The 26,109-nt window shown below is 37.6% G+C and overlaps 1 protein-coding gene across 1 annotated transcript in view; it reads right to left on the reverse strand.

Annotated features, from left to right (window-relative positions):
- SI (sucrase-isomaltase) overlaps positions 1–26,109 on the reverse strand; it is a 58,786-nt gene that overhangs the window by 25,095 nt on the left and 7,582 nt on the right. The window contains exons 4-23 of the mRNA XM_031042688.2: positions 25,996–26,105; positions 25,175–25,326; positions 21,420–21,591; positions 19,991–20,090; positions 19,293–19,405; positions 18,363–18,488; positions 17,386–17,517; positions 17,086–17,205; positions 15,788–15,901; positions 13,183–13,267; positions 12,302–12,419; positions 11,741–11,912; positions 10,933–11,049; positions 9,768–9,922; positions 8,919–9,003; positions 7,589–7,645; positions 7,153–7,277; positions 6,677–6,765; positions 2,245–2,294; positions 792–962 (exon numbers count right to left, since the gene is read on the reverse strand). Coding sequence (XP_030898548.2) covers positions 792–962; positions 2,245–2,294; positions 6,677–6,765; positions 7,153–7,277; positions 7,589–7,645; positions 8,919–9,003; positions 9,768–9,922; positions 10,933–11,049; positions 11,741–11,912; positions 12,302–12,419; positions 13,183–13,267; positions 15,788–15,901; positions 17,086–17,205; positions 17,386–17,517; positions 18,363–18,488; positions 19,293–19,405; positions 19,991–20,090; positions 21,420–21,591; positions 25,175–25,326; positions 25,996–26,105 — 2,363 coding nt within the window. The remainder of the gene's footprint in view (positions 1–791; positions 963–2,244; positions 2,295–6,676; positions 6,766–7,152; positions 7,278–7,588; positions 7,646–8,918; positions 9,004–9,767; positions 9,923–10,932; positions 11,050–11,740; positions 11,913–12,301; positions 12,420–13,182; positions 13,268–15,787; positions 15,902–17,085; positions 17,206–17,385; positions 17,518–18,362; positions 18,489–19,292; positions 19,406–19,990; positions 20,091–21,419; positions 21,592–25,174; positions 25,327–25,995; positions 26,106–26,109) is intronic.

Below are 26,109 nucleotides of genomic sequence, written 5' to 3' on the forward strand. Positions count from 1 at the left end.
AACTTGTCCTGTAACATTTAATGTAGTCTCACTTATACAAACACATATAACTGAATTGCTTGCAGATAAAATCTAAAAAATTAAGAATAAAAAAAAAGCCAATCCCACAGCTTCCTTGGAATAAAGCAGGAATAAATATAAGGGCACAGCTCCTTCATTTTTAGAAATATGAATGCAAGAGGTAAGAAAAAAAAGTTTTATTTTGTTTCAGCAACTGAGATAATGGGTAATTCAGGTGCTTGCAATAGTTAAGGTGGGTGTACAATGCAATTCAAAGCAATACCGGAGCTATCCTTAGCATGGGAAAGCACTTGTATGAAAGCTTCCCACTAGCAACAGTGCACTTGCTTTGCACATGAATACACTGTGTTGCTCTTTTCTGGATTCACCTGAAAAATTCTGCATGAAGTGATAAAGAAGGTTTAAACAATGTGATTTTGTTTTAAAAATCAATGCACAAATATTCATTTAAAACATAAGTATTCGTAACCATCTTTCAACATAACATGAAATCATAAAAGTTATTCCCCCTTATAGATGTTAAATGTTAAATGTTGCTGTATGAATAACTGCATAACAAAACATGCTGTTGCACCGAAGGTCTGAGATAAAAATGTAGAAGCACGTTCTGTGCAGCTGAGTTGAACGCAATTGTACTTTTTTCTGTAACAAAAGAGATGTCATATTTCATTGAAATGACATGACGACTGAGTGCTGACCTTTGTAATATGTAAAATAAAGTGATGCAATTTCATAGATGTTTGCTATCTGTTTTCCCATTCTTGTGTTACCTTTTCTGAAGGATAATAGGTGATACTATGTGGAGAATATTCCACAACATTGTTCTGAGATACAGTAACTTCTGTTATTTCCTGAAGGGCTCCCAATATCTTGATTTCTTCAAACTTCAAGTTGTTTGGATCAGCATAATTGTTGTTTATAGCAGTCATAGATAGAATGTTCTGAAAAAAAAAAATAGTGAGCACATTTTTATCAAAAAAAAACCTTGTCAAAATACTCCTGATTTAACATTTTTTTTTCAAAATCTTATGGTGCAGCACTAAGTAAGCCAGCAGTTTTTCCCTAACATATTAATTATTATTACCCTGCTTATTCTCACAATAATGCTTCTCACCATGCATACAATATGCTTCATAGTTGTATTCCAGGTTCCTTTTTTGGCTTGTTTCAGAAATAAGAAAAGGCTGGCAGGTGTCTGTTACAGGCAACTAACCTCTACTCTACTGTGATCTTGTGGGGTTCTAACAAGTGAAGGTTCATATTCAGTTTTCCTGATATAAAAATACCAGTTCTAAGTCAATTCCATTCCTTATTATGTTAAAAGTCCAAACAATTGTACTGTGGCTGGCACATGTGCCAGTGTGTAACTTCCTTATTACTCTCCATGTGAAAGTTTATGTTAATTTTTAATTCAACATCATTACAGCCAACTAATGATTTTGTTATAAGAGTCTCAAACTCCAACAGTAACTGAGGTTTCCTATCTACTAATGATTGCATGATTAAAAACTCCCACTAATGCATGTGCTTCACTCCCATGTTCTCATGCATTCTTTCTCAGTTGCTGCCCTGGTGTTCCACCATGGCAAAGGAAAGAATAACTTAGCAGAAATTATTGCTATTATTATGCTAAATATATGCTACCGTATCACGTGGAGTCCTTGTCATACGGTATCTAGGGTCAATATTAAATAGAAACACTAGTTGGACTTCACTCTGCCATAAATTAACCCTGCCAAGGACATTCCAGTTTAAAAAAACACCAAAACCCTAAAACACAGCTTTGAAGTGGATTCTGTGTGTACAGACAAGGCATACTTCTCCCTCATTCTTTGAAAGCATTCAGCTATATTTTTACCATATTCAAAGATTATTTTCTGTATTTTGAGAAACGCAAAGATCAAATTAACCACATTCTTCCCTCTGTTTTAACTACCACTGATGTTTTGTATTCCTCTCATTCAATAAATATTATTGCTGAGTTTATTTTTATTAAACAGAATTTCTGCATATTCTTTTGTTAACTAGGAAAATTAAAACCAGCAGATTTTAATCCCAGTTAAAATGACAGTGTTTTGAACATGACTTCTCTTTGATTTTGCCAAATATTTCGCTTCTTAGTAAATCTTACAGGAGAATAAGGAAGGAGAAAAGAACGGTCCTTGAAAGTGCTGCTGTTAACACTGAAAGTTATTGTAAGATCTTTTAAAATAAAATACTTACATTGGAAACTGTGAACTCATAGTAAATGTAGGCTTTACTGTCAATTGTATCTAAAAGGTAAAGAAAGAAGTTTACACTTGCAGTGTGGAAAGGAACAGCATTAAAACCAGGACTGTGCCACTACTAGAGATCAATAGGTTACTAATTATTATCATTACTGCAGTCAGAATAATGTTTATTTGAGAAACAGAAAAGTCTCTTTCACTTTTTTCCTTAGGCCAGTCTCACAGGATGTCTAATTTTCCACATTTCCCAAAAAATCCTTGAAAGCAGCTTTTCTGAAATATACTGTTTGGTTTTTCTTTTTATTTTATTTTACTGTTACACCTTCTTACCTTATTTTAAATGTACATGAATGGCTTGAAGCTAATCCTTTAAGAAAACCTAAACAGTGCTTTTCATGCAAAAATGACAATAATAATAGTAATAATCTCTACCACAGAAACATAAGAGAGGAAATAATGCACACCCAGGGAAAACAAATCCAAATGTTGAGTCAATCTGGCATTTTTCCACCATGTATATAACAGAAAATACTGTCATTGCAAACAAATTGTAAACAGTTTCCCTGAAGAGAGTGCAACCTGTAAGTTTTGATTAGGAAATAAACTCATGTTTTATTGCTTTCTTTCTTAAGACAAGTTAGTACAATAATAGTTTTGTTATTTTAGGCGTCGACAAACAAATACATAGAGCTGTCACCCATACCTATAGCAGCCACCCAAGGCCTTCAATATTTATGGCAGCAGTAACCAGACAAATCACAGCTGTATTTCCCAAAAGCATCTCAAACTTCCACAAAACTAAAAATAAATAAATGGAGGCTTGAGAACTTTTCTGGGTCATATGATTGGTACAATGAAAATAACAAATGAGAGATCCTCAGGTTGAACGCATACTGCAGAGAACAAGGCAGCTGTGAGGTTAGGAAATGGGAATGGAGTTTTGAATGCCAAGATCTGCCTGCTTTCATGGAAGCTGAGTTGGAGCCCTGGGCCCTGCACAAGTGAAACAAATATATTGTGACAAAGGATAAAGGTAGCTTTTAGAAATGGAGAATAAACCATAAAAACTGGACCATGTGAGTGTCTAGAAGAAGGTGAGTAGTTGTATCAGATGTTAGACTTCTGTTAGTTGTATCTGAAGTAAGAATGTACGAATTCAGATACCGCTGTGCATTTACAATAGTGAGGTTAATTCATATGGGACAATCTCTGTCATCTTCTGAATATCTCCTAAATATCTCTCCCCAAAAACCATGCATGCAAAGGCAGACACTTGGTGTAGAAAATACCTCCCTGAATTACTGCCTGCAGAACCTCTAACTAGTTTTCAGGATTATAAATTAAACACACATAATATTGCGCGTCATTACTTGCATTAGCAAAAATATAAGCATTGCTTATTTTTACCTCAATAATAGAATGATTCCAACTTCGTTTTTATCTGTACATTGTTCTTGTTGCCAATTTCCTATTTTTTAAACTAGGCTTTTTTCAATGTATCTAAAGGAAACTCTAGTATTTTTGCAAATGACGGCAGCCTATGGATACGGCATTGATGCACGAATCAGGAGTTCGGGTCTACCTGAAATGCAACACTGTGAATGGGCATTCACCATAAACTGAAATCCTTAGCTTTGAATGCTATGGTTTGTTGCAAATAAAACAATAAATTCTGTGAAATACAAGTCCTTCAATCATTTTATACAAGCCTGAGCATTTTGTAAAACTTGTTCAAAAAATCATTTCACAAGAGCCCTTTGAAGTGTTTGCTGACTTTTCTAAAAAGTGTGTAATAAAAGACAAAGGTTGCAAGAGCAGCCTAAAGTGTTTAGGTTTAGACACCTCATTTTCCAAAATATCCTTCATCTCAAGATTAAAATGAAGTATGTGTCTATGGATATAGAATGGAAAAGTTTTTTTCCATTGCTTAAGAATGACCTCTGCTTTCCTTAGACATGCATGTATTACACGCATAAATTTAACCTCATATTAAAGCCTTGTGTTGTTTGTTTGGTTTTAATTTTAACTTCAGCTGAATTATGCAGTGACCTTAATCTTAGAGTAAGAAAAAAGGAATGTGTGTTGTAAATTGTTTGAAATAAAAAAATGCATGGTGTGGTAATTGCTGTCATCACCAGTTCTACATGATAACTGCCTTCTCTAAGTGATAGAGGAGCCAATGCAGCGAGGTGCAATGCTGGACCTTGTTCTCAACAATAGGGAGGGTCGGGAGGGGAATGCAAAGCTCAAGGGCAGCCTGGGCTGAACAGACATCAAACAGAGGAGTTTAAGATCCTTAAGGCAGTGAGGATGGTGCACAGCATGCTCAGTACCCTGGAATTCCAGAGGGCAGACTTTAGCCTCCTCCAGGATGTTATGAACATCAGGTTCATAACCATCTAAGGAACCTGAAGGTGCACAAGACTGTGGGACCTGATGAGATGCATCAGCAGATCCTGTGGGAACTGGCACATGAAATATTCAAGCCACTGTCCATCCTAGTTGAGCAGTCATGGCATCCCAGTTAAGTTCTTGTTGACTGGAAGAGACTAATTGTAACCCCTGTTTTAAAAAAGGGGGAAAAGGAAGACACAGGGGATACAGGCTGCTCAGTCTCACCCTGGTGCACAGCAAGATCATGGAGCAGATCCTCCTGGAATCTACACTGAGTCATGTGGAAAATAAGGGGGTGACTATTGACAGCCAACATGGCAAAACTGTGCTTGACAAATTTGGTTTCCTTCTGTGTGGGGTGACAGCATTGGTGGATAAGGAAGAGCCACTGATGTCTCATCTACCTGGACTTGTACAAAGCATTTGACACTGTCCCACATGGTATCCTTGTCTCTAAAGTTGTATGGATTTGTCAGATGGGCCACTTGGTGGATAAGGAATTGTCTGGAGGATCACACTCAGAGTTACAGCCAACAGTTCAATGTCCAAGAGGACCACTGACAAGTGGCGCTCCTCAGAGATCAGTTGAGACCTGCACTGTTTAATATCTTTAAGAAGCTTGAGCAATGGACCTGTTCTAACCTCATGAAGTTCAACAAGGCCAAGTGCAAGGCTCTGCACCTGGGTTGGGGCAATCCCAAGAGCAAATACAGGCTGGATGGAGACTTGATTGAAAGCAGACCTAAGGAGACAGACTTGGGGGTGCTTGTTGACAGGAAGCTCAACATGAGCTGGCAGTGTGTGCTTGCACCCCAGAAAGCCTACCGTATACAGGACTGCATTAAGGGGAGTATGACCAGCAGGTTGAGGGTGGTGATTCTGCACTTCTACTCTGCTCTAAAGTACCGCATTCAGCTCTGGGGTCCCCAGTAGAAGAATGACATGGACTTGTTGGAGCAAGTGCCTAGGAGGGTCACAAGGATGATGTGAGGGCTGGAGCGCCTGTCCTATAAAGACGTACTGAGAGAGCTGGTAGTGTTCAGCCTGGAGAAGAAAAGTCTCCAGGGAGACTACAGAGCAGCCTTTCAGTACCTAAGGGCCAACAAGAAACCTGGAGAGGGACTTTTTGTAAGTGATAGGATAAAGGACAATAGTTTTAAATTAGAAGAAGGTACATTAAATATTAGGAAGAAATTTTTCTCTTTGAGGGTGGCAAAAATCTATCACAGCTTGGCCCAAGAGGCTGTGGCTGCTGAGGTGTTCAAGATCAGGATGGATGTGGCTTTCAGGAATGATTTTGAGGTTCTGTGATCCTGGTCTAGTAGGGGTTCCTGCCCATGGAAGGTGCTTGCACCTAGAAGATCCTTAAGGTTCCTCCCAGACCAAATTATTCAATAAGTCTATGATCACAAGAAATCATGTTGACGGGCCTTGCATATTTAGAGTCCAAGGAGGAAACAAGTTCTCTGGCCTCTTTACTAAAGGAGAGGTTTGTAACATGGCAAATATATCCCATACAAGCTTACTCACATGCTTATACGCCACTATGGTTTGGAAAACACATGGCATAAAACAGTTGGCTTCAGCACCATACTTTGGAAGTAACAGATTTTCTACTCTTTTCATAAGCAATTTAAATAATTCCAGAAGGTGAATAAAAACTAGTGCTAGTTTTTAACCTTCTACCAATCCTTAGCACCAAACAGTAATTATTTGCATTCTTGCACCCATTGACACCAATCTCTACGTACGCCAGAATATGGTTTGACAGCATGGTTTAACAGTCAGCATGTTAATGTAGCAAACATTTATGTATTTAAGGCCATAGTGAAACCTAAACAAGTGAAAATTAAATCAATAACAGTTACAGCTTCCCTATTAAAAGTCTTGAAAAAGTAATGCTCAAGTATTAATAGGGTGCTTCAGTATTCACAATGTCTTATTCTTGCCCCATGAAATCAGCAGGATGATTGAAACTTGTGCGCATTAATGTTTTGCTAATAAAACTTATTTCACAATTGTTAACTGCTCACCTGTAGATTCTCCATCATCCCAGAACAAGTTCCCAGAAGCAGCATTATTGTCATCCAGGGCAATTATAAGTCCCATTGGATTCCTGCGGCTGTTGAAAGAGAGATTTTCTATCTTACCTCTGTAACAAATATCAAACCAGTCTGAATGCATCCTTCATGTTCGTTTTGAGAATGTGACGCTCAACAGGGCTGCAATACTTTGAGAATTACCTTAGATTAGCCTTTGGCTGCCTTTCATTTTTATGTCAATTTATTAAAACACATGGCAAGTTTACAAAATGCTATGCAATGAAACCTGGAACTAATCACTGCACCTGTAATGTAAACAGATGTGGAAGTGAAGTGTGGCTCACAGTTACCCCCGTATTCCAAGGTGAAAATGCTAAATGCAGTGGGCTGCTACTGGTTTGTAACCTGAAAGTCCCAAGGCCAGTCTTGAAAAAAAAACTATAAAACCACTCAGTTTTAAGTCATACCTTGCAACTGTTGTGCTAGCTGGTTGTTGAGTAGGGTAGATGTAGCCTCCTCGCAAATGGAGTCCCATTTTGTCTGCTGGCAGGTACATATCAGTCCATTCTTTTCTCACTGAAATTTTTGCTCCCTTATTGACAGGGAATTAAAAGAGAATGGGCACATTGCATAACTCTCTGCTGCGAACTTTTTCTTATGCCCTGAGCTTTATCTTAATGCTTCCTTTTAGAAAACGCTCAAATTATGTAAATATCTACTTGCCAATGGGCACATAAAGGCATTGATTCATGCACTTAACCCACCACCTTTCTTCCCTTATCTTACCATTTCCTTCCTGTAGGGCTTACTTTAGGTGTCTCTCACCAAAGCAGGACTGAAAATGTTATTTCATCACATCACCATTTACAAAATCTCCCACAGCTTCCTACTGCATTTACTTACCGTATCATACTCATACCACACAGCATCAGGTATATATGCTTGAATTGAAACCACACCCTGAAAGATGAAAAAGAAATGATATCCAGAAAGGAAGAGCAATCCAAGCACAATTTCTGCAAAGCTGCTGGGAGGCCACTGAATCAGCCCTTTACAATGCAGCAGCTTGTTGACTGCAACCCAAAGTCACAATGCTTCAAATCCAGTAGCTCATCATATACCCACCAGCATCAAAGTGTCTTCTTCATTTCCCCCCTTTTTGAGCTGGCATCTTTCAGATCCTTACTTTCATTTTATGTAGTTAATAAATGTTTTGTTTTCTCCATGGCATATGTGTTACTGGCATTAACAGTCACAAATTACAAGACTCTGCTCCAGAATAAGCCACAATCTTTTTTCTTGTTGCAGCTCAGACAAGCTGAGAATCAGCAAGAAAAGTTGATTCTGATGGAAATTCAGAGATAAAACAAAGTTGAGGTGAATCAGAATATCAGACCAGATGATTTTGATTCCATGGAGGACTGGAAAATAGGAGCTGGATTTTATAGCACAAAGTGCAAGATTTTTCATTTCAGCAGTGATAAAACCAGAATAATAACTGAAGAAGGGGGGAAAGAAAAGAAAAAGGAACACTTAAGCTTGCTAGGAATTCATCTACAGGCTGAAATCCTGAAAGCCCCATGCCCACTCTTGAAAAAAAAAAAAATAACAAAACAAACCATAAAACCACTCAGTTTAAAGGCAGACCTTGCAACTGTTGTGTTAGTGAGTTATTGAATAGGATATATATAACCTCATCTCAAACGGAGTCCTAGTTTGTCTGCTGGCAAGTACATATCAGTCCATTCTTTTCTCACTGAGATTTTTGCAAAAACCATGTTTGCTCTGGCAATAGAGCTGTGGTAATGCTATTGAACAAGGCCCTTTTGGCAAATCACTTTGCCAAAAGACTTTACAGGTCTGGTCAAGACAAAGAACTGGAGCAGAGCAAATTTCCTGGCATCCTTGGGGGAATGGCAGAGCCTACTTTTGTGGTTCAGCTTGTTCAGCATTAAAAAGGAGAGGGAGTGTGATTTCAGCAGGAAAGGCATATACAGTAGAGGAGCTATAATCTTTAAGCTGAATAACAGAATTGTCACAAGACCAGACAACAAAGGTTCAGAACTTGAAGGTGGTTTTTAATCACAGAAATAAAGAAATTACAAGAATAGTGTAATGCTGGGATTTTATGCTGCAGTTGCCTGCCTGAGAAAAGAGCTGGAGCTGGTGCCTCAAAGTATCCCTGTACCCTGTGAAGTCATTAGGAGATAGATACGAGAACAGCCAAACCTACCGGGTCAAGTACAGGGGAAATAAGCAACCCAGGACCCCACAGGAACTGCTTATAGATATTCCATGTCTCTTCATCAGAGTAGAACCTGGGCAAGTGGGAAGAATATAGTAGTAACTGTGTTTAGGAACTATACCATCATCAGAAACCCCAAGATTTCAGGGCTATAACTAGAATCATGACTGTAGAGTGGCATATCAAAATTGCCTTTTTAAAAAATTCTGACTAGTTTAGTTGGTATTCTTTACACATGTGAAAGTGTAGGTGTGCATGTGTCCTTGGTATAGCTTACTTAAGTGTTCCCAGGGAAAGAAACGATACATATTCTAATATGTATATTTATATATGCATACATATAAAATAGATAATGATTATATAAACATTTAATTTTATATATTCATATAGTATAAATTAAATATCTAATACATATTATTATGATGAATAATTTTGTAAGCTGTCAATAACATCTCACAGCAGCTTCAAGACTGACTGGCATAGCATATGCATAGATGGAAAAGTTACAGATAGTTTCTGATTATTTCAAAATGGTATTTCATGAACTAAGAAGTTCACAGAATCACAGAATAGTTTGAACTGGAAAGGACTCTAAAAGGTCATCAAGTCCAACCCCCTTAAAATGAGCAGGGACATCCACATCTAGATTAGGTTTCCCAGAACCACATTCAGCCTGGCCTTGGATGTCTTCAGGGATGATGCATCTCTTGGCAATCTGTTCTAGTTGTCTATATATATATTCCAGTGTGTATTTTCACAGTCTTCAGAAAGTCCCTAACAACATTTAATGTGTTTGATTATCATAAGATTATCATGAAGGTTAATGAGTAAACTTACTCATGCAAAAGTGGTCGTACAACTGTGTCTCCTTGAGTATGAGCTTTATAAAAGAGTGTGTACAAGTAGGGCAGCAAAGTGTAGCGAATGTTCAAATAATACTTAGAGGTTTTCACCAACATTGAATCAGGTCCAAATACAGCCGGATCCTGAGGCTGAAAGCAAATATCATGGTGTTGTTAGTATTGTTGTTGTTGTTTTTATTATTATTAATTTTCATCATGCAGAAAACCCTCTGCCAAACATGATAAGTAGGTGCTGTTTCATACAGGGAAAAATACAAAGGTGCATAGCTGCCTGGTGTTCACCTTTTTGGTGCTGTGACCTAAGGTCCTGATCATAGAACCATAAAATCACAGAATCATAGAATAATTTGGATTGGAAGGGACCTTAAAGATCATCTAGATCTGACACCCGTGCCATGGGCAGGAATACCTTCCACTAGACCAAGTTGCTTAAAGCCCCTGGCCTTGAACACTTCCAAGGATGGGGAATCTACAGCTTCTCTGTAAACTTGTTCCACTGCTTTACCATCTTCACAGTGAGGAACTTCTTTACAATATCTAAATCTACCCTCTTCTAGTTTAAAGCCATTACCCCTTGTGCTAGAACTTGTAAAACTCTCCTCTCCAGATTTCTTATAGCCTCTTTAGGTATTGGAAAGCTGCTCTAAGGTCCCCCCAGAGCCTTTCTTTGCTCCAGCTGAACAAATCCAGTTTTCTCAGCCTGTCTTCATAGGAGTGGTGCTCCAGCCCCCTCTAGGAGTACTCCTCTTGGCTGCCCATGTTTTGCATTACATGTCCTCCTACTCATCTATAAGGAGGGCACATCAGGGTTAGCCCAGTTTTCATTCTAGTGTGCAGTCAGGTCTACACTAAAGGGCTCCTATAGTCAGTCAGATGGGTCTAGTGACAGTGAGTGCTTGCCCTTTGTGGTAGGCACAACCAACAGTGATGAATCAGCTGCCAAATAAGTGTAGTCCCAATTAACCCTTATGAAGCTAAACCTCTCAGATCTGGCATTTCATAGAGAGTTTTAGGTTCTGCCATTTTCAAACTGGTCAGCTAAATCATCATCAGTGGCAGAGCAATGATTACTAGTAATACTATTAAAGGGAATATGGTATTGTAACACAAAGCATTTTGTAAGAGAAAGCACAACTTACTATGAATCCTATACTGTTGTGATTCCGGGAAAATGGGTAAAATGCTCCTACTTGCATCCATCGTCTGCAAAGTTCTTCTGTGGTGTCATCAGAAAAACCACAAATATCTGCTCCAATCTTCAAATTAAAACATAATATGTTAGATATACAGTATGTTGCACCTCTAATCTCTACACAAAACTTCTAGTTTTCAGAGGTGAATTAACTCAACCTTAATTGCTAGCCAGAGTGACTGACCCATTCAACAGATTTGTGCCTTTCTTCTTTCACATTCAACTATGTCATACAAAAAAAAAGAAACTATTAGCTAAGACTTCTCATCATTCTGTTTCTTCCAAATCTTTACCTTCCTGTTTGTTGCTAATATGTGTACATTGGGAAAAAAGCTCAAGAGTCATACAAATTTAAATCATGGAAAGGAATTTTGCTATTTCCCTTTTAAATGGATGTCTCTCATTTGAAATTATAAGAAAAACAACAAAGCTTTTCACATCTATTACTAGTGTTTAAAAATTGCTAGAAGTTAACAGGTAGATTGGGATATATAAGATAGTAATTTTGTTACCCACATTTATTTCATCATACACACACACCCATAGCAACAAAAGTGGCCTAAACCAAAAATCAGTTATTGGATAAAAATAAATAAATAAATAAATGTTTAAACCAGATTTCTAAAGGACATGAATTTGGAGCTGAAAATTTAAGATGTTTCTCTAGATAGCATTTCATTAAATAATCTGTTATTACAGAGGTAGAGTTACTGTTTATCCATGTCTTGAAAGGATGTCATAAACTAATTTCATACATAAGGAATTCCAAAGAGGTTAAATTCCAGCATTCCAGGTATCGCCCATTTTATGTGATCCCATGTTGCTGCATTATCTCCCAGCCAGTGTCCTGTGTATTTTCCTGAACCAGCAAAAGTAGACCTTGAAATGAGGAAGCTTCGTTTTCCAGGAAAAACTGCTTCAATGACTCTTAAAAGGGAATGAGACTGGAATTATGCAAAGGGAAAAGGCAACTCAGATATCATTAGCTTTATATAAGGCAGATTTACAGTGACTGATTTATAATAATTATTCATCCCAGGGATTTGGACTCCTTTACAGTTAACTAGGCATACTTTAGAAAAGTTTAAGACATTTATTTTAAATAATCTTTCTATATAGCTTTGACAATCAATGTGTGGCTTTTACTACCAGTTTTAGTTAGTAGATTTTGCCTTAGCTGTATTGGTTTAAATATAATACAGTATTTTCCAGGAACTGGGTTCTTGTAGAAGTGAAATCTCTTGCTGTTTTGGGAAATGCAGGCCAAAAACTGTTCTGAAACCTTTTTTGAAATTATTTTAGAATGCATTTCTTACTTCTGTGTTGATATGGCCATGGAATATCCATAAAGACTGTGGACATCATACTGCTTCCCCCACTTCTGTACTGCATCCATACAAAGTGTCTTGGAAAACATGAGCCTATCAAGAATACCTTCAATAAAGGAATATTAATATCTCTTTTAAAGCACATTATTATTATTATTAATGTTTCCAATAATTTCTTTAATGCGCATTCATGACATTCAAGTCTTCTTTTGTCTTTAATGTTTGCACTAAGGCCAGTATTATTACTACAACAGAATATTACTCTTGTCTGTCGGTTTGACTAATCTTTGATTTTCTACTTCTGAGCTTCTCACCCATGCAAAGAATAACTGAGAACTATGCTCTGAATTTCTGAATCACTATCTGACAGTATGCTGGCAATAGTTACTTAGACTTACTACTTAATACAAACTATGAAATCCATTTTAGTTTTGCATGCGTTTTGAAAGCTACTGACAGTGAGAGGAGATCATTACATTATCAGACATAACTGAAGCAAGAACAATATTCAATAATAATCTGAAAAGGGAAGAAAAAAACCTAGTTAAATAAACCATGTCTTTGGTGAGGGCCAAAGTATATCATCATATTCATAGAATCATAGAATGGAAGTTGGAAGAGGCCTTAATTGTCTAGTTCTAACCTCCCTGCCATAGGCAGGGACACCTTCCACTAGACAAGTCTGGTCAAAGCCCCTTGCAACCTGGCCTTGAAAACTTCCAGGAATGAGGCTTTCACCTGTCAATAGTAATGTTCAAACCCCAACTGTAAGAACTATGCCAAAATCACTTTGCACACTGGCAGCCAGTTGTGCAGCAATTCATAAACCTTTTGATATTTTGCTTTCTAGTTAAAGTAGATGGACTCACTTGGAGTGAAAGGAGGATAGTTTAAGTCATTTTGCTCACAACCGCTTTTCGAGCCTCGAACAAAGTTGGCTACTTCATTCATATCCTGAAAAGGTAAAATGCAGAATGTAATACAGTCTCCTCAAGTACATTTTCCTAACAAAGTCTAACATTCTATTCTCTTATCCTTCAAGAAATAATTACTTAGAACTAGTACCAATCAATTAGGCGAGAATGATGTAACTCAGATATTGAGTTATGGTATAGCTCAGATGCTCATCCATTCCAGTATTAATATCGGTGACAGTGTTGAACAGACTTCTATATGCAGATTGAATGTCACGTTGCAAGAGCTATATCTTATTCCTCCACAGAAAGGAATTGTGTGAATTACTCATGTATACATTGTCTACCTATGACCAACTCCACACATCTTTTAAGGAAATGTCTTTGATATGGAGCATGTTTTGGAGAGAAATGCAGAACCAACCAATGTACACTGTTATTTTCTGTCAAAATGCACAAGGTGACTGTTCTTAAACACGTCCTTTGTAATATTTCCCAAGCCATTATACTCTCAAACTTTGTTGTCTCCTTCCATGATTATATTATTTGGCAGTCTTGTAAGTGCATTTCTATGTGCATTCCTGAACATGCTTCAGGAAAGAATGCTTGAAAGGAGATATCAAATTTATCTTGAAGGCACTATTCTAGTGAACAATTTGCTTCAATCAAATTATTTGCTGTCTGTAAGAGAGCTGTGCAGTCTTACACTTCATTGCTTGACTTGATGGAACCACAAAATCAGCAAAAATAATTCAGAAAATCTTATTCTATCACATTGTATTGGGTTTGTGTGTCAAGGTTTTGATAGCAGGGGGGCTACAGAGTTGGCTTCTGCAAGAAGATGCTGGAAGCTTCCCCCATGTCTGAGGAAGGCAGTGCCAGCTGGCCACAGGATGGACCTGTAGCTGTCCAAGGCTACATCTCAATGGTGCTAGCGCCTTTAAGAAGGGGGGTAAACACCTGCACAATGGCAACAGAAGAGAAAATTGAGAACATGTGAGAGGAAGAATTCTGCAGATACCACAGTGAAGAAGAAGGGGAGGAGGTGCTCCAGGTACTGGAGCAGAGATTCCCCTGCAGCCCATGGTACAGCCCATGGTGAGGCAGGCTGGCCCTCTGCAACCCATGGAGGTCCATGGTGGAGCAGATCTCCATCTGTAGCCTGGGGAGAAGGACATGCTAGAGCAGGAAAATGCCTGAAGGAGGCTGTGACCATGTGGGAAGCCTGTGCTGGAGCAGGCTTCTGTCAGGACCTGTGGCCTTGTGGAGAAAGAAGTCCACACTGGAGAGGGTTTGCTAACAGGAGAAATTGGTGGAGGACTGTGTCCTGTGAGAAGGACCCCATGCTGGAGCAGGGAAGAATGTGAGGAGTCCTCCTCTGAGGAGGAAGGAGCAGCAGAGACAATGCAGGATTAACTGATTTCAACCCCTGTTTCACATACCCCTGTGCCACATGGGGGGAGGAGGTAGAGAATGCAGGAGTGAAGTTCAGCCCAGGAATAATGGAGAGGTGGGAAGAAGGTGTTTTTTTATAGGTAACAAATTAAATTAACTTTTTCTCCAAGTCAAGTCTGCTTTGCCCATGACAATAATTGGTGAATGATCTCTCCCTGTCCTTATCGTGACCCACGAGCCATTAGTTATATTTTCTTTCCGCTATCTAGCTGAGGAGATGAGTAACAGAAAGTCTTGTTGGGCACCCAATATTCAGCTATGGTCAACCCACCACACACATAGCAGCTAAATTACTGTATTTTTCCATATAGGTTAATTTAAAATTGCTGCAGCTTTTTAAAATAAATGGTATAATATTCAGTAGGTTCTCTGGTTTTTAGATTTATATTTTTTAATATTATTATCTTTAAGTAAAAGGAAGTAGGAAAGCCACAAAAAGATTTAAGAAAAGAAGGTGCTGAGACAGGGAATGAGAAGTTCAAACACAGATTTCCTTTATGCGTGCTGCTTTTAGAAACTTTATTACAAGATATTCCTTTAAAAAATTAATCTGGTTAAAATGAATTTTAATCACACCCGATTTCCTTGTACTGTACCTAAAATCCACTGTGCCAAACTGTATTTTAGTCCTTTGCGGAAGAACCTGATTATTTCAAATCCTTATCTGGAACAGCAATTTTAGATTTACTAAACAGAATTTCAATGAGCTGCTTGGAGCATACATAGATTTTATGTGTTATGCCCTGTACTCAGGACCTATGTAGTACATATTCACTGAGCAGGTATGCAGGTCTCCACATATTACCGTTCTGAATACAGAAGTGTGCTAGCATTTGCTTTTAGCAATGGTCCATCAATTGAAGCACTGAACATCCAAAAACCATCACACTGATCATTCAAATGTTATGATTAATGTTTCAATTTAAAATTTTAAATTAAAATATTAATTGCAAATTCAACAGTAGAATCATACATGTCCTTCACTGATTTCAGGTTAGTAAGAATAAACATCCTTTTTAAATTAAATGCAAATTGAATTTGATAAACATCTATCTTCAGCTATTTTTTAAAATAAAAATGAAAATTCGAATTCTGAATTACTTACAATCCAGATCCCATCATATGGTACTGTGTTATAAAAGAGTGTGCATTCTTCCACCCACCAGCTGGTGCAGTCTGGGTTGGTGAAGTCTGGGAATACAGTTTCCCCTGGCCACACCTGTCATATTAAAAAGGAAATAATTAATTAAACTTTTAATTATATTAAAAAGAGTTCATAGAATCTTAGAACAGCCCAGATTGGAAGGCATCTTGAAAGATCATCTGGCCCCAGTTTTCCTGGGAAAGGGAACCTAGATGAGATCCTCTAGCAGCCTGTCCAATTGCATCTTGAAAACCTCCAGCGATGGAGACTCTACCATGTCTCTGGGGAGGTTGCTCCAGTGATTGATTGTTCTCACCATAAGAGCAACTTGTACCTATTTCCCCTTGTATTCTCCATGCTATTCCTTGTGAAAAGAGAACCTCTGTCTGCTTTGTAGCTGTCCTTTCGGTACTGGAATATTTTGATGAATATCTCCCACGAGCCTGCTATTCTCTAAGTAGAAACAACCTGACTCTGTTCTTAATAAAGCAGGTTCTCCAGCCCTTCGATCATCTTTGTGGCCTTTCTTGGATCCTCTACAGTCTCTCTCCATCTTTTTTTTTCAACTGTGGGGATCAGAATTGGACACACTACTTCACATGCAGCCTGACAAGCACTGCACAGAGTGAGATGATCACACTTCTGTCTCTGCCAGTGATGCCTCTGTGGATGAAGCCCAGGATGTGACCTATGTTCATTGCTGTAATGGCAAACTGTTGACTCATGTTCAGCCAGGACCCCCATAGTTAGTCATTAGGTCAGTGCTGATTGTTTCAATCAAGACTTTTGACCAACAAACAGAGTGACAATAGCAAGCATAAAGAAGGCAGAAAGAGTATGAGTTCCTTAACTTTGTAGTTGTCTATTGCTTTTCTTCTAAGTCATACAAGGAACAATATACAGCAGAAAAAAATTCTCAATGAATGTTAAAATTGTAAATGAAAAGGCAAATGTGGTAGCTGGCTTTTCAGTCACTACTGAAAATACATGTGAGGTGGCTGATGAATAGTCCCTTAAGCCTTCAAACCACCTTAGTTTTCATTTCTGTTCCATGTAAAAAGTTGGGAAAAAAAGAAGAAAAGAATGCTTAAGAAGAATCATGTCCTGAAAGAGGCCTCATAGACTTTAGTTCCAACCAGCAGGTAATTTTACTGAAAGAAACAACTTAGAAAATGAGACTTTAAAAAGGAGCCCCTTGATCTAAAATAAAACATAACAGTGACAACAGACCAAATTCAATTGCATAAAACCATAATTACCTCTCCAATTAAAGGTGTTACACCATCTGATTCATTAACCCAGATTTTTTTGCTCTCTCCCCTGATGTAACTTCCATATGGACTACCATCAGACAGACTTTGTGTGCTAATAGCAGGGTCCTAAAAATAAAAAGAAAACATAAAATAAGAAGAAACCAAATACATAAGCTCCATCAGTTACTATAGACCACTAGAATGTTAGGCAATAAATATAAAACTTACATAGAATAAGCAAAGTGTAATAATAAATAGTTATAATGATAACATTTACAAAGGAAAAATAAATAGTTAAATGCTTACCAGTATGATAATATATTTTTGTCCATATTCATGCAGATAAGCTGCAAAATTAGGGAGATCTCTATAATTCACTTTGTCATAAGTAAAATCTTTCCATCCCTCCATATAGTCAATATCAGTGACCTGCGCATCCTGAAAGAGAAGGGAGTTCAGCTTTAACATGAGAAGTGGTATGTAAAGATACTGTCTGTTAGTCAAACACAATTTCATCTGACATTTCCCGTTTGTTCTATAGTGAATTTACTGTTCGGACTTTATTGCAATCTGGGAAAAAGTATGCTGTCAGGACCCCTTGCAAACAATGTTTGTCTTTCCCATCCTCACAGCATTTGTTAACGACTAATAATGATTATATTATTTAAAATAATATATTAAAATAATAATTAAATTAAGCACAACTTTATGCCTTAAAAAAGTTGCATTTAACATTAGAAGAATTCAAATGAATGTAGAGATTGGCATCCTTTTAAACAGTCCCTGGACACGTAGCTATTTCATTGCAGTTGCCTGACTTCAAGATCTGTTTAAATGAAAATGCTCCTTTCTCAAACCTTAGCTTAACATGAGTGTATTTTTATTTTATTTAAGCCATTTTACCTTTGACTGTCAATTAAAAATAATATATGATTCCATAATTGTTCACATGATAATTAAAAAAATACTTCCTGAGTTAGGTAACATAAGAAGATAAGTGGATAGAGTAGGGAAGTATAACTGAAGAAATATTACAATAAGGTGCTTAAATAAATAAAACTTCCTGTAATTAAACCTCACCATTTCCCACATTCTGATGATAGGTCTACCATTAAAAATGCACAGATCGTTTTGACACCAGATGCCTAATATAAGGAATTCATTAATTTAAACTGATGTAAAATGAATCAGTTGCAGAACACTGTGACCTGGATCACTGGGTAGTTCCGCAGATCTCTGCCTGTCTTCACAGGGCTTTTGCCCTCCTCAAACCCCATACTTACATAAGGGATTCCAATTGCCCTGTTCCTCTCCACAACTGTTTTCACCTCATCCAGAGAACCGTAATCGTAGCGGCTGAGCTGGAAACCCAGGCTCCAGTAGGAAGGCAGCATTGGCAGTCCCACAAGCTGCAAATGGAGACCAAAAATACCATGCATGTTTAGTGGACACCATGTATTTCATCTCAGTAACCATTTAACTAGATCTATATTCCTCAAATCTATTTGAATAATATACACTAAGTTTTTGTCTGTGAAATGAGCAAGCCACTCCCAAATGCGCTATTATTCTATGGTGTGCTGGGGGCTTTTTTGTTTGTTTGTTTTTTTTCTGTTTTTTTTTAATATATTTTTTTTTATTATTTTGAGGTAATGCCCATTTTTTAAAGTGTCACTAAAAGCTAAACAGATCTCCAGAAGTACAAAAGACATCAGTGATATCTTACGACCATAAAATCATTACATACCTGTAAGCACAGTATCTACTGTATAATATTGCTGTATGAACAGCAATTTGTCCTTGTAACAAGAGCAAGCCCCAGCAAGAAAGCATAAGTTATTCCATGTATACCATCCCTAGCTGCAGTGACCACTGTGTAAATAAGTCAGGTCATACATACTAATGAATTTAGCAGCTACAGACTTTGTTGGTCTCAAGCTGTTGCATGGTCTCTGCTCTAGCATCTCCAGCAAAAGTAGGGCTTAGTTTTCAGCTATCTGTAATAAGCCAGCTAAAAATATTTACATCCCACTTTAACCCCAGCTAGCGATTACTAATGACAGCATTTACATTAGGGACATACTAACAGTTATTCTTAGTTAAATATATACTGAGTCATATTTTCAGTTAACAGATAACATAGTTGAAGATATACTGTCATATAAAGAGGTAGAAAAAAAAATACAATGCATAATCTCTTTAGCTAAAGGTACCTTCAGATACTCCTGGACTACTTGCTCTGGAGTGTTCCCCAAGAAGATATAGAAATCAAGAATCCCACCAATGGTTCTATAGGTTACAGCTGGAGCAGGCTGCACTACAAACTCTGCCAGACAAGAGTGCACAAAACCAATTCTGAATACCAGTGAATTCTAAAATAACATTGCAATTTTATAATTGATTCTTAGAAATTTTACTGAGAAAAAAACACAAACAAAAATACTTTATGAACCAAATCATTAATTAAACTTGCAAAAAGGGAGAATGTATTCTAATGACTCTTTTAAATGTCCATATTTCCATTCCCTTAGATCCTACAGACAAGAGTTTCAGAAGAAATCCAGTGGCTCAGTCTTCTATCTTTGAATTTTTAGTACAACTTTCCAAAACTCAAGGGATGTGAAGAGCTCTATAAAGCATACATATATGTGTGCTTATCAAAGAGACTAAAATACATTTACTTTCAAGTATTTCTCACTCCAAATTTAGGCTCTGATTCCAGAGTCCTGCACAGCTGCACGAAGCTGCACATGCTTAAGATATAGTTCTGACCATCAGGTTTCAAGTGCAATCTGAATGTTAACTGTGCACTACTTTCTGCTTATGTTGATACACTAAACACCACAGTTTTTATTCCAATTCTGCAGATCATTTAAAAAAGTGTTCAGAGCTACAGAGAAAGATTTCTTACCCATGGCATTGCTATTCATTAGGAAAACACCAAAGGAGGCTCCGGTGTTGTCTTCCAAACACAAGAAGAAAGTTTGAACTCCATATAAGTTATCCATTGCCTTAAAGGATAAAAAGGGAAAGTAAGATGATTAAAATCTAATAACAGTATCTGTTCTGGGGTATTTAAAAATGCATCACAGGTAGAACTTGAAACTTCTCAAAATATAGCCAACAATAAAAATAAAAATCCTGACACCTTCCTACAGATCTGTTTTTTTCTTCCTGGCATTCGTTTCTTTTATGAGAACATTTTGCATTAAAATAAATGCTTCCCTAATATACAGGTAACACAAGCAAGCAGGTGAGATGGATCTTCAGGCAAATCTGCATAAAGCAGTACTCTTTCTGGGTAATATCTACGCACATCAAGCAAACAATAGAAACTGAAAAGCACTTTCATCACCTTTCACCATAGATTAGATTTTACATCTAATCTGTATTTCTACTATTTCTATTATTCCTGCAAGGTAATAGTCTTTATGTCTGATCTATGGAAATAAGAGAGTGACTTGCTTTTTTTTTTTTAATTTCCTCTCTATTTTATTTTCCATTATTATTAGCAACAAAAACCTTAGAAATTTTAATAGCTTTTGTAATAGATGTGCTTCTTCCCCTGCAAAAGAAAACTCAGAACAATTTAAAGAGAAACAGAACTTGAGCAATTTGAAATTAGCCTGACTTGATTCTTCACTGTTGGTTTAACTTAATGAGTCTACAGTCAATAGAGCTGTTCAGGTAAAATCTTCAAAAGGGAGGAGATAGGCATCTCAAGCCAAAGGGTACGAATTATTGATTAATTACACATAGTGATCTCACCCTCCAGTTTCTAGTTCAGGAAAACACTGAACTGCTCTCTTAGAGTGCAGCATGAGTTGTTGCTTTATGAAACTGAGGTAATGGCTACAAATACTCTTACAATTATCAAAAAATTGGTGCCCAAAAAACGGTTTCGTAGGAAGTCAATCAAACAGCAGAAACAAATAATTGTTGACAAACATATTTTATCTTGTAAAGGGGCACCTGTTAAGTGGAACTTTCCCACCATTTGCCAAGTTAGAAGGATGTTGACTGAAGAAGCATGATCATCTGTACTGAATGCTGTGCACAGCAACACGTTAGGACATATTGGTATTTATTTTCTTCATCAGTAGAAACTGAAGACTCTGATATTTTAATATTTATCTACTGGTTTTCAAGTGTACATCAACACAAAAATCAGAAATAGGGGAACATTCAACAGTACCATCTAGCTTTTAGCAATAACATGCAGTGCCTGAAAAGTCTTTTGTGAAAAACACAGTAGATGTTATTAGTGTGTCTGCTGCAGAATAGGCTCGGATTACAGAATTCATCTGTGAAGAATGAGGTGTAATAAAACCAGTTCTTACTGCAGAGGGGCCAGTATCCCTGCTGAATATGGGCCAGGTTTTCCAGTAAACATCGTGCCGGTACTGCTTATGCACATGCTCTCCCACACCATAAATGTTGATGCTAGGTACTCTGATGGATAGCTGTAAAAACTGCTCAGCATATTGCAGCGGTCCTATGGTAGTATCAAATCTGTTGAAACAATGAAAAACAAATTGCTTTGTTTTGTTTCGGTTTTAACACAGAATCATAGCAATAACTGTTTCTGCTCCTTTTAGTTAGAGCTAGCTAACCAGTTCAGGTCTCCATCCAGAGACCTGAAGGAGAGATAAGTGGATGGTGTAGGGCTGGAGCAGAACAACCCTTGCACAGATGACATAAGCAGTGCCAGCTGATCCCACAGAAATATCTCATACAAGTGCCACATCTGTTTTCAGGGGTACATTTGCACTCATGTCTTCCACCAAAGCTTCCCTCCCCTGCATCTGTTTTGCCTAGTCCTGAGTCCATTCTCCATGGCTATTCACAAAAACTGGGCAGATAGAAAATTTCCTTGGGTGGACGAAAACACAAAAATAATCCACTCCATCAGATTTTTAAAATGAATTACAGCTTTTGCTTGCCAGAGAAAATGAACCAGACCTGCTCTTGAGTCCTCCTAGGCCAGTACCTACAGGGAAAAGCAGACTATGACTATGTGCTAGCTCTCAAATAAGCTGAACATAGATGAGTGAAGATTAAAGTGATGACATGATCCTTAACATGATTCAAATCCCATTTGATGGTTATCACAACTCCTGTGGTAAAGTCTGCATAAAGCAACTGCTATGCTCTTTAAGGAACATGAAGTCTGTGCTATTGGAAATACACACAGAGACTGTTGTATGCATCTGTACAAACAGAACAAGCCAGAGATCAGTATTTCTCCTTTACATCTAATAGCAAATCAGACAATAAAAGTCAATTTCATTAATGAAATTTCTTCTGTTGATTTCATTTTGCATCTTTCAACATTCCCTTTCATTACAGACTAACAATTCCTGTTCCAAACAAGGATGATGAGGGCTTTAAATATGCAGCCAAACCTAATTTTATTCCTTATTTCTATGGGAAGAACTTTGTAAACAGTGGGGAAATCTGAGCGCTGCTGAGGCAGAGAGCAGTGAGAAGCAGTCAATTTTCTGCAACAAGGTGCACCAAGGATCAGCTCATTGCAAGTCAGTGGACACATTGAGTCACTCTCCTTCCTTTAGCTCTGCTAAGCTATTGCAACTATAATGGTCAGCCAGACTCTATAGACTCCCTCGATCAGCAATGTTTCAGGTTGTGACTCTGTCTGCAGTCCCCAGCAATGCCAAAAAGTCTTCCTCGGGAATCGTATGCATCTTGCCTCTTGATGAATAGAGGGGACCACCCATAGGGATGATTTTATACAGCGGGGCGTGTGCCCACACCACCACCAAAATATGGTCATTTCCTATCATGTACATGCTGAGATTTTGGGCAGTTGATTTTAGCAATGCAATTAAATAGCTCATTAATAAGCCAAGTGCACCAGAATGTTTGAACTGCTTTGCATTTCCTAAGCAACACTAAATATCATCCTGGGAAAGGGTCTCCCAGAACTCATGGAAGCAATCAAGCCAAACAATTTCATTCCTTTTAAAATTCATCATGTTCATTTTACTTTTTCATTCCTCTAAGATTTTGAACATTTCTAGCTGGAAAATGTGTCAAAACTGACCCCTACCTGGAAGTAGTTTCAGTTTCACATCACTATTAAAACGAAACAATCGTAAATAGAATGCAATTGTGAATTAAATCAGGTTTAAAGCAGAAAGCAATTGGAATGAAGCTGATTCTCAGATTTGAATGTTAACTTCAGCTTCATTAATTCATGATCTTACAGGGATCTGCTGAAATGCCATCTTTCCTCAAAAGCAGAGAAAAATTACTTCATTCGAGGTAACAAACTACCTTGATGTATATTAACATCACAAGCAATTTCAAAGGAATATGCTTTTATTTACTCACTTTATCTAGTTTTAATTAGAAACTCTTTTTACAAGTTTAGTTTCCTGTGATATTTGTGACTTTTAATAGTCATGATATTCATATAGAGAGTAATGTAACTCCCTGACTTAATGCAAACTCAGGCACATTTTTTCTTAAAGGACTTTATCACTTCAGATGTATTAATAATCTATAACTACGTTTATCACTATCTCATTATCCCTAAAATCTTAGATGCATACAGAGGCTCTTAAATAATTAAATACACAGTATAATCACAAACAATTCACAAACAAGCAACAAAAACTGGGGAGTTTGATCTTGCAACTTTTACTCTGCTCATTTACTTCTATTTTTTATTTTTTTAAATTAAAACTGCTAAAACTTGAGAGGTGGTTCAAAGGTCAAAACCTCATCTGATACGTTTCTGTCCACTTGTAATGATTCCAAGGACTATCTTGCCCATCTGCTCACAAACTGTACTGAAACCTGTTTTCTCAAGGAAGAAGTTTGTATTTCCCATGAAACCATGTAAAACTCTCAGGTTTTCATGTAAATTGTGATGGCAATAGATCTTTCAGAGTTCCAACTCTTTTGGGGAGCTCAAGTACAATAAAAGATGATGGCAGGTCATAGACTTTATAACTATCTGGATGATTAGTATTTTTACAATGAACTGTAATAACGCGTTGATCCCCACTCTTCCAATGAAGCCTCCCTTTTTTTTGATTGTTTAAGAATTGAGGGAATGTCCTCATCTTGTGTAAACAAATGTATCAAGGATTTATCTCTGAGGGGCTTCTTTTATCCCATGCTAACATCAGCTGTTTTTAAGATGCTCAAACTCAGAAAAAATTTCTTTCAAAAATTTTTGAGAGTGTAGACAGTACTCCAGAGTACTGTTTCAACATGGTTCTATCGGACTAAAATTCTTATTCTCCCTCAATATACCTTTTAATCAGTCATGCACTACTGAATACCAAGTCCATCTTTTGTGCTCTATAATTGCAAATCAATCATTAGAGAGGATTCTAAACAAGAAAACAATACTAACGAGAGCACAGAAGTAATCACTAATTAATTAAACTTGAAGTGTTGTTAATCCAACTGGCCTATGACTCTGACAAGCAATCATTCTTGGACTTATTTAATAAACATGTCCATCCTGACACTTGCCCTTTCTAACAGGTCTTGGAGCTATGCCGTTAGGTTTATAAGTTTGTTTTATTTATTCCTTTTTAGATCTTACAGTCAATGTACAAATCCGTTGAATATTTTACTTGGAGTGTTACATGACCAACTTATAAGGGGCTTGCCCCAGCTATTCTTGGATATTATAGGTTCAAAGGGCAACCCGGTTTTCGCAATTTAGGGCTTCAGCATGATTGCCACAAATAAGATTAAAGAAGCCATGAAGAATGTTCCCATGAGATTTGAAGCACTGGCAAGGAGTCCTTGGGATAACGAAAATCCCTGTAACGATGGCACATAGTAGCTCTAAAGATTTCCCTAGTACTGGGGGAAAGTAAACAAAGAGACAGACCTAAATCTTTCAGGCAGAGCTCTCCATATTACAGAATTTATTTGCAAAGGAACAGCTAGAGTCCATGCAGAGTATCCATCAGTCAAACAAAGAGGGGTACACTACACATGAAAAAGGGCACCTCACACCTTGGGCATACACTACTTGTGTGGTACATGGGCTTTCAGAGGAAACCAGTGACATCTCTGTTATTCAAAAAAAAGCACCAATGTTACTTACAGCACTCTACCATTGCTCACTCTAGTCACCACGATGCCAAAGGGGTTCTGCTTCACATCCACTTTGTAGTTTAAATTGGTGGCTGCAGATCCAGTGAAAGATCCCACATGTTCATGAGGGACTTCAAATCTTTGTGTTCTAGGATCAGTGATCTGTGCATATTTAAACAAGAGAAGTGTTGGGCCTTTAAAAACTAATGTCTAATTCAAGCATTCTCCAGTGTTCATATATAGCTCTGATTTATGATATTCCCATCCTTATCCCAGTATCTTGTTCTGCCTCCTTTCCTGTTCACTTCCGACTTTCATCACGTATTTTCAGCCATTTCTCTCACACTTGACTCTGTGTTTCCCTAGCTCAGCAAGAACCCACTGCAAGAGGAAGGTCTTCTACAACCCATTGATGCCCCACAGTCATGGTATCTATTTTTGAATTTTCCATAGAAAACAGAAATAACTGAAGAGCTAACACTGTCTGTCAAAGAGACTGAGCTATATGGCCAGGACATAAATTAAAAGTGAGTAAATAAAGCCCCAACATTTCCTACAATGAGGAAAAAATGTAGATTATACAAAAGCTGAGCTTTTCAAAGGTCTCAGCAATTTTTTATGCAGAAATCCCACTGTACTAAACATTCATTAACCTGACTTATTGCAACAGCAGAGAGGACAAAGAAAGAAGGATCTGAGCACTTCAGTGTGATCCATGAGAGTGCTTCGGAAGGATTAATCCAGCCTTCCTAATCTCACTGCACAATAACAGACAGCCTAAAATCTTTCACTGAACATGCATCTTAAAACAGCATAGAAAAAAAGATTAACCTTGAAGCGGAAGCGATTTGGTGTCTGATACTCTCCTGTGAGGAGGACAGTGTTGATATCATTTCCAAAGAGAGAAGGTGATGGCAGCCTTGTTAATGTAGTCTCAAATCCTTG

Source organism: Melopsittacus undulatus, chromosome 6, assembly GCF_012275295.1.
Source record: "Melopsittacus undulatus isolate bMelUnd1 chromosome 6, bMelUnd1.mat.Z, whole genome shotgun sequence".
NCBI lineage: Eukaryota > Metazoa > Chordata > Aves > Psittaciformes > Psittaculidae > Melopsittacus > Melopsittacus undulatus.